This window comes from Cebidichthys violaceus, unplaced genomic scaffold (assembly GCF_023349555.1).
Source record: "Cebidichthys violaceus isolate CVI_PGR_0920_01 unplaced genomic scaffold, fCebVio1.0.p SCAF_110, whole genome shotgun sequence".
Lineage (NCBI taxonomy): Eukaryota > Metazoa > Chordata > Actinopteri > Perciformes > Stichaeidae > Cebidichthys > Cebidichthys violaceus.
In genome coordinates this window covers 13,632-22,331 of record NW_027176275.1, presented here as the reverse complement: position 1 = coordinate 22,331, position 8,700 = coordinate 13,632, and the positions used below count along the sequence as shown (strand labels likewise).

At 44.3% G+C, this 8,700-nt stretch overlaps 1 protein-coding gene across 1 annotated transcript; it reads right to left on the bottom strand.

Moving 5' to 3' along the window:
- Positions 1-699: 699 nt before the first annotated feature.
- LOC137868421 (dnaJ homolog subfamily C member 11) lies at positions 700-8,418 on the bottom strand. Its single transcript, XM_068705194.1, has 16 exons — positions 8,326-8,418; positions 7,216-7,345; positions 6,998-7,071; positions 6,279-6,380; positions 6,016-6,144; positions 5,736-5,858; positions 5,542-5,615; positions 5,265-5,454; positions 5,095-5,180; positions 4,734-4,850; positions 4,196-4,351; positions 3,956-4,025; positions 3,631-3,688; positions 2,592-2,734; positions 2,272-2,401; positions 700-1,186 (listed from the first exon to the last, which is right to left on the bottom strand). Exons 1-16 carry the CDS (start codon positions 8,395-8,397, stop codon positions 1,161-1,163), a joined length of 1,680 nt encoding a protein of 559 aa, XP_068561295.1. The 5' UTR covers positions 8,398-8,418; the 3' UTR covers positions 700-1,160.
- Between the last annotated feature and the right edge of the window lie 282 nt (positions 8,419-8,700).

The window sequence follows — 8,700 nt, the reverse complement described above, 5'->3', positions numbered from 1 at the left end:
GCGCATAACTGCCATTTGCTTTCTGGACCACTGCTGGTGAATACTGACCCGTAAGAGGTCACGAAGTTCTGCTGGACGGTCTCGTTCGGATGTGGCGCCATGACTCTGCATTAACATTGTCAGATATGTTGCTTTTTTAAAAAAAAAATGCTACAGTATTGTAAAGTGTGTTGTTGAACTAAAGAGATTCAAAAAACACAATTAGGATATTTGACAGATATGGATCCAGCCTGTTGGGATTCAACCGTATTAAAAATACAGCAGGCAAAAAAACATGAAAATAAATCCTGAAGAGAAATCTTACTTATAAAAAGATATTTCTTGATGGAATCTTTCATCTACTGTTACAATACCGTCGTCATGAACACTGTGACTATTGTCTAAACCCTTTCAATTCTGGTCAAACCAGATCGTTCAGTTATTCTGGAGAAAACGCTGATAAAAATAGATCGGTCCGATGAAGAACTTGTCAAACTTCCAAGAGAATCATCGCCGTAGAGACGTCGTTTTTTGGGGTTTTCAGGAAGCATTCGGTCAGTATAACGCAGCCCTCTTTGCATGATCCATTATTCCTGAAAAGACAGGGTTGCACTTTCCACAGGGTCTCTGTTTCTCTTTCTAAACTCTATATAATCACAATTTAACCAAAAACAATTCATCTTACTATGCCAAAACAAAAACAAAAAAAAGTACCAAAAATGGTTGCGCAAAACATGAGAGACTGATTTTAATAATATGGCAAATAAACAAAAGGTGCATTCATGTATTCAATCACGTAGGCACTGCAGTTTGTGTACAATACAGTACATAGACCTCAATCACAAGTTACAAGCCATATACCAAAAAATAAATGGATACCAAGGAGGCTAAAAGACCCGGGACGTAAGATGGCAGCCATCGATTTTGGTGTCTCTTAAGATCTTTCGATCTGTCCATGGATCCTGAATTATGATCAATCCAGTCTGTGACGCTTTCACGTCCGCGCTGCATATTTAAATGAACGTAAAGAAGAAAAAAAAAAATGCATGGTTTCTGAGTAACAAGGACTTCCGATCCGCGTCGTATCTAAAACAGGTTTTTATTCTTTATTTATTTTCTTTATCCGTCTTCTGTTAACCAGCTGAGAGATGAGTCTTTGTTTTTGGTCAGCGGAGGAGCTCCTATGTGTCTGCGTCAATCCTGTGAGCTGTGGAAACAGATCACACGGAAGTCAGGAAGAACGCTGCTGACGGAAAATAGCTCAGCTCTGAGCGCAGATACAATAGTCTGAGAAACGTTGCATCACTCACTCACTCACTCACTCACTCACTCACTCACTCACTCACTCACTCACACAATGACTTAGGGTTCAAGTCAGCTCCCCCTGCTGTCAGTGAGATCTGAAACGGGGGCGGGATAGACGGTTCCAGACGATCTACCAAATCATTAATCCTGCACTGAAGTAGCTAAATATTACATTCACAGGTGAACGGAGTCCAACTTTGAACTAACACACGTCATCGTGGAACTTCCCCCAGTTGATTATTCACACTAAAGCAATTATTATTGTATAATATAAGCTCTCTGACGTTTGTGTTTAAGTATGCAAATGAGGCATTGTCTTATTAAAGTTGCTCTATATACCTTGCCTACATTTACAGAACAGAAATCTGAACGATGGATAAAGTCAGGTGCAAAATTCTTTCGGTTTGTTGACGTATTAGAGTCAAAAGGTTTTTACTGAGGGAATTGTGGATACCTCAAAAAGAAATACTGTCAACAGCCATTAAAACAAAACAAAGTCTACGAATGAGAACCCTCTGTAAAAACTGGAACTTTTTTGTTTTTGTTAATTAGAATTTTTTAAAGATACGTGTTGTATGACACTACAGGGGAATAAGATACAAAAAGTAACTCATAGATATCATCATGAAACATCCCCAGTTGAATAATTACATATTTATTTGTATTTGTGATGAGTTTTTGTATAACACGTTTTCTGAAATTGTTGATTTAAAGGATACAAATGAGGCTCATTTCCAGCTTCCTGCCTGTTTTTTGGGGCTTCTACAACATGCTCACATGCTTTAATGTTCATAAAACTCAACATTTTCAACGGATGTGCATTTCTAGGCAACCGCTTTAGGAGAAATCTACAAACGTCAATAGACTAACTGTCGTAAAACGTGGATGTTTTCTCTCCACCAGTCTGACAGAAGACACCAAACACACCCGTGTTTTGCCCCTGTTGTCTCAGGGAGTCCCTGCGCTGGATTCTACATGGCTACTTACATTGCTTTGGTATCCTGAGTGGTTCGGTGTCTCCTGACAGGACTTGATGCATGACTCCGCGGAACTGATACAGCACCTTCAGGCTCTTCTCCTCCCCCACACAGGGGTCATAGAAACCAGGGAGTCCTGACTGGGAAGCCAACATAAGGTCACGTGACGGCAGCAGCAGACTGAATCATCGAGCAGCAAGTTGAGGACATCAGATCGTAACGCTGTACAAATACATTTATAACCAGTATGTGTACTACATATACATATATATATATATATATATACCTGTAAAATCTACTTGGTAGTATCGGCTTTGGTTCAATTCTTACCTTTGTGGCCTCCGTGAGGATGAGCTTGGAGTCTTTCACCAGACACTGCAGCGGCACGGTCACATCGATGACCTTTGCCCTCTCGTGTTTTCGACTGTTGTCCGTCACAAACTTGCCGTACCAGGCGTTGAGGATGATGAGGCCTGGTTTAATGAAGGCAGCATCAAAAGACGTAGTGTGTTAATGCGTTGCTTTAATGCGTTTCAAAAAAAGGGGGTCGGTCACCTTCCTACGGAATAATCATTTCAGTCTGGCGCGTTAAGACATTTTAGCCACATATTTAATAACAGACCCGATGTCATTTTGGAGACTTGTTTTTTTTGTTGTTTTTTTGCACGTATATAACAACAAGACAGCACGATTAATTTTAATTGCAGGCGGCATAAACAATACCATAACTATTTCATAGAGAGTGGTCCGTTGAATAATAAAGTGTGTCTGTCATTACACACACACACACACACACACACACACACACACACACACACACACACACACACACACACACACCCTGCTATTAACATTACTTTACAAGTGCAAAGACTAAAGGACCTCTGATGATACTAAAATGAATGCAACCTCTACAGTGACAGGTGTCACAAGCCAATTATCGCTTGCAACACTCCCCAAGGTGAAAATTACTGCGGAGGGCTTTTTGTCCGTGTACTTAACAAAAGGCGAACTAAAAAAAAATAAAAAATGCCAATTATCACTCCTCACAAAAGCAGCAGGGGCTTTGAAAAAAAATCCACTAATTTCCTGTATCTGCAATTGTAACCCCTATTTAAAAAAAAAAAAAAAAGCTCTCCACAAAATCAAACCAGATATCAGTTTCCTGGTGCTACAGTGAAGAGGCCCACACACTAGTCTCGTCCTTTTAGATGTCAGTGAACTGACAAAGATCACTAAAAGCATGTATTCTGTGAGGTTTTTGTATCCGAAAATTTACCAATCGTGACATTTTTGCTAATCAAATAGTTTCACAACCTGCTCAAACACATTATTCCTGGGATAAGCTCATGCGTATTACAGATCTTACCCATTCTAGTCTCCTCGGTTTCAATAATCCTGCGCACAGACTCCTGCATGAGCAAGATCTTTAGAGAGGGAAGGGCACACGGGAGGAAAGGAAAGGAAGGAAGGAGACAGACACAAACAATGAGCATTTCAAATCATATGGATTATACTAATGATTTTCACTAAGACTTTGCCTCCTATCTAATCCCATCTCAGCCCCCCCCCCCCTTTCCTTCATCTGACTGGTGCGGGACTTGTAACAACACTTGTAACAGGACGAGACCCGGCATCTCTCATCTGACGCCGGAAAACCGCAGCCGCCTGTAAGCCCGTAAAAACACACTCACAGCAGCCTCCGCCTCCTGCTTCTTCTTGGCTATATTTGAGGCCGAGCTCTCCCGCTGCTTCTCCAGGTCTCTGGTGAGTTGAAAGATAAATGGAGAAATGAAATGAGCTCATAAAAAAAAAGAAAAAAAAGAAAAAAAAGAAAAAAAACCTGCCCGTGATAATAATACACGCGGCGCTATTTCCCCAATAACTATTTCTTACATGAAAGAAGTTAAAGTCTTAAAGTCAAGGGTTCTTACTGTTCCTTCTGGGCCCGCACGTAGGGCCGAATAATGAGCCGCTGGATGGCGAGGTAGAAAACCAGAGGTCCAACTGTGGCATAAAACACAGCACTTGGCAGGAGTTGGTCAGTCAGGTGAATAGGGAAGAAATACGTCTGACTGGCTCTGTTTAGTCTGCAGGTATAGAGTTCTCTAGGTTAGACAGCATAGTGGGAACGTGTGCCGATTGTTCCTTAAAAAAACGTTAGAATATTGTGTCAAAAAAAAAAAAAGAACAAGAGACGTGCTCTTCCTGCTCACGCTGTGGGATTAATAAAGGATTATGTTAAACTCATATCCCAGGACCAAGTAGCATCTTAATGGGCCCGATCCTTTGTTTACATCCTCAAAAGATGCTGGCCCAGCACAAACACAACTTGTCCAGAAAAAACAAATTCATTGGACCGGCTGGCGCGATGTCACGCCGCGACTCCTACGGGGTGCCATGGCAACAGCGCCGTGGAGGAGAAACCCCGCATCGAACTGGAGAAACCGGAGCAAAGAGAGCTTCACTCACTTGATCTTGAGGGAGACGCCTTGGGGCACTCCCACGCTGACTGTGGCCCCCAGGACGCTGTGCCGACTGATCTTCCTCTCAGCGCCGTACTCCACCACGGTCCCGAAGAAACCGGATCTGTAACATCGAGACAAAAGTCACTCCGTCTCCCCTTCTGCAGTCGGGTCTACTCAAAGTTTACTTGAGCTGTCAGATCTGGCACAAAAACTACCGACTATGTAGGAACGGAAAGAAATTGGGAGTTACTGTACAAAGAGAGCGACACAAAAAAGAAATCTAAGCACAACCTACAAACGGCGGCCTCAGTATGGATTTATGATTACATTCTGCAAATAATAAACACAGCGCTTTGACCACGTACTTCACCGAGCCCTTAATCTTCGTCTGATCATCGTCCTGGAACTTGTATTGGTAGCTCACCATCGCGAAAGTGTGAGGAATGCCAAGCTGCGGCGACAAAACCGTAAAAAAAAAACGTTAACGGCGTCTCGGCTGACATCAAAGCTCAGCGTAACCTGCTGCGCCGCTAACCTGCATTGCGAAGGTGAAGTGGCTGCTCTTGGTGTCCCTGACGATGCTGGTGTTCATGGAGGACTGGGTGCCCCAGCGCCACTGTAGATAGCCCATGGTGTTCTTGTCTAGGTGGCGGGCCAGCATCGTGGTCACCCCGGGGCGCACGCCTCGGGACGAAAACTGGAGGGCGCACTGAGCGGTGACGAAGCTGAGGCGACAAACGAATAAAGAAATGACTGATTTGTTCACGATGAAGGGGGAAAAAAATGTAGCGGTCCTGCATCTCGACACATACCATCGAGACGTCAAGTTCCGGAAAATCTTCATTCCTAAGAGAGGACCTTGGGTGTCTCCTGCACCGAGCTCTACCTGCGCGCACACACACACACACACACACACACACACACACACACACACACACAACAGATGATTAAAATGTCACCGCATGTTGTACCACAGAAGGCAGACGCGAGAGAGGACGCAGCATACCTCTCCCCACCCGCTGGCCGAGGTGACTCTTCTAAAGGCCACGTTAATTGTGCCGCCTCCGTTTCCATTGTGGGTCGACAGGGAGCCGGACAAAACCGCCGTGTCTTTTGTGGTAAGAGGAGCCTGCAGTGGAAAAACATAGAACAACGAAGCGCTTTTGGTGAGAATTAGCTTAAAACTAGCGAAAAATGCAATCGCGGCTACGGCTCATTTAACCCGAAAACATAAATCGGAAGAATGCCGATTAAAACCTAAAGTAGAATCCGGAGCGACCCGTCACCTCTATGGATTGTGATATGTGCATCTTGTTGATTTCCACATGTGGGACCCCCCCTCCGGCCATGTCCTCATAGTCCTCCTCATACTGGTCAAACAGGTCCGTGGCATCGATACCCACACTGATAGTTCCCTGCAGATAACATGTTTGGGAGAGAAAACCGTGTTGGCTAATAATGTAAATAATATGCACAAGATGCCTGACGGCTCTTTAAGTAACACTGGGTTCAATGTGAGGCTCCTTACTTCCCCCTGGACATACTGTACCTTTGGGTTGGTCCTTTGCTGAAGCCTCCTCTCCTCTCGCTCTTTCTGAAGACGCTCGTACTCTTCCCGAATCTCTGCAGGGGTTCTTTTCCTCTCCACCACCTGGAGGACAAAGAAACGGTTTGAGAGCAAAAGCAACCGGTGGACTGTCTGCAGAGAGAGTTACAGGACATGACATTTTGTACCGTGAAGCAGAGCAAAAGATGAAGAAGGAAAACAGGATCAAATGAGGTGATGTCATATTGGACAGGTAAGAATGCAGGCTTCCTGCCACGAGAATGCAAAGCCAAAATAGTACGCTTGTGTACGGTATGGTTGATTCTTGAAGATTAACTTTGTATTAAGTTGTTTTCAAGTCAAAGCCCTGGAGTGTGACCAATATTGAGAACACAATTAAGAACTTCATTTCTTTAGAGTTCTGCGAATCTTGGCTCAACTGAAAAAAAAGTCTTCCATGGAGGCAAATGCTGACAACCCCGACCACACGGATGAAGGCGAGGAAAACACTTGGTGAGGTGAATAAAGCGCGGCGTACTGGAGAGGAGTTGTGCGACGTGGAATTCAGAACTCCACTGAGCCGGTCTCATCGGACCACAACTCCTCCTGCCTGTATAACACCACAGAGGTTATGGTATATTGGGCCTTACGGAGTGTCAACCCACACAACGGCTATGTACTGACTGCATGTTGTGGCTTGTGACTACAGTCACTCAACTTACCTCCCATCCGTCAACATCGAGTCCCCTCTTGCCATAGATGTCATAGATGGCTCTTGCCTGCGGGTCCCGAAGCACTAGAAAGACACAGATACCCGTCAATAACATGAACCACCGACACAGTGTGTTTAGGTAGACCCTAACGCATAGAAGCCAACATCAGCTTCAGGCGCAGCTGAAAAGAGGAGTTGACTGATCGGCGTAATCAAAGCTTCACTCACCTTGATAAGCTTCATGCACGAGGTTAAAAAGCTGCTCCGCTTGACGCTTCAGTTCAGGGTCCCGGTGTTTGTCTGGGTGATACAGCATGCACAGCCGCCTGTACGCCGCCTTCAGCTCCTCCTGCGTTGCCTGAAGAAAGACGTTTTTAAAAAAAGGAAGGGAGAGTGTGAAGCAGAACAACGTGTGGATCATCCAGAACGCTCATTTGATCTCCATGAAGTTGGACGACAGAACAGTGCGTGAGCAGAAACGAGCTGCTGACATTCGGGTAATATAGATATTGTTGTGAAATAGACTGTGTGAAAGGTATTGATCATAGTTAAGAGAATGTATACACATGCATGCAATATACGCTATTGTTAAAATATATATTTTTTTAATCCCTGACACAGGGACTGTGAATCATTTTGGGTTTTTACTGCAATAACACACGATGGGACGGATTTCACGTTTCCTAATTTATTCTTGAATGAAAGTATTTCCTGCAAACATTGTGCTTTATAATAAGCACATATATGAACTTTAATATTGCAGCACACTGGGTCGCTCTGGAACAGCATGTCCTTGTGCCACAGGTTATTTCTGTGTTGTAAACCGGCCACTTAGCATCAGAACATAATGTTCTCTGCTTTACAAATCCAGACATCAAGACCGAAAAGTGTCCGATCCCCAGATATCGGAGAACATATCGATACTGTGGTCCGATCGACTGTACGTGATACACGATGTAGCCGTGAAGTAAAGTTATAGCATTAGCTAACTTAGTTAGCACTATCCAGTCCAAAAAGATCCATTATTAAAACTGGAAAAAAGCTGTCAGTTGGTTAGCATTAGCACCCATTTTACCACAGTAACACACGGTTATCTAGCTTACTTCATCAACTGACAACTGTTTTTAAAGTCGTAACCCGACAACCTGTTCTTGTAAAGTTTCCAGCCGAGGAGTCACAGCAACAGAAATCAATGTCGAGGGTCACAGGCTAGCTACCTAGCTAACGTTACATGTGATTGCACGGGTGACCGTTGGACATCAGCCGTGGGGCGTTCACGGACAGACCGCTACATGCACCAGCACAAACAACTACTCGCATCACAGCTGCACATTGTACCTCTCTCCTGACATTAAGCAGGGAATAGTAATCATCATGAAGGAGCTCATCATCGTCCAAGGCAGACGCCATGTTTACAACCGGTCATCTCTTCTTCGCGTCCTTTACGCCGGCTCAAAGACGTCTCCGCGCTCTCTGTCGCTCCCGTGTGGTGGGGATGAATGACAGGAACGGCAGCTGTGTTCACGGCTCATTGGCTTGTCCGTGCTGCCCTGAACGTGCTTTTCATTACCAAGTTTTAAAATGTACAGTTGTTCATCGTTATTGTAGATTTTATAAGGGCACCATCCCGTATAAAATATACGCTAAGGGTGTGCGATCTGTCTCCAATGTAAAGTAGAGTGGTGTCTTTATAACCTACAGTCAGAGAGTGTT

Bases quoted from the DNA above. Each gene is read 5' to 3' on its own strand.
- LOC137868421 (XM_068705194.1), bottom strand. From the start codon at position 8,397: ATGGCGTCTGCCTTGGACGATGATGAGCTCCTTCATGATGATTACTAT. The intron at 7,072-7,215 runs GTGAGTGAAGCT...GTGTCTTTCTAG, and splicing joins CGTGCATGAAGCTTATCAAG to TGCTTCGGGACCCGCAGGCA. The intron at 6,145-6,278 runs GTACAGTATGTC...TGTTATCTGCAG, and splicing joins AGCAAAGGACCAACCCAAAG to GGAACTATCAGTGTGGGTAT.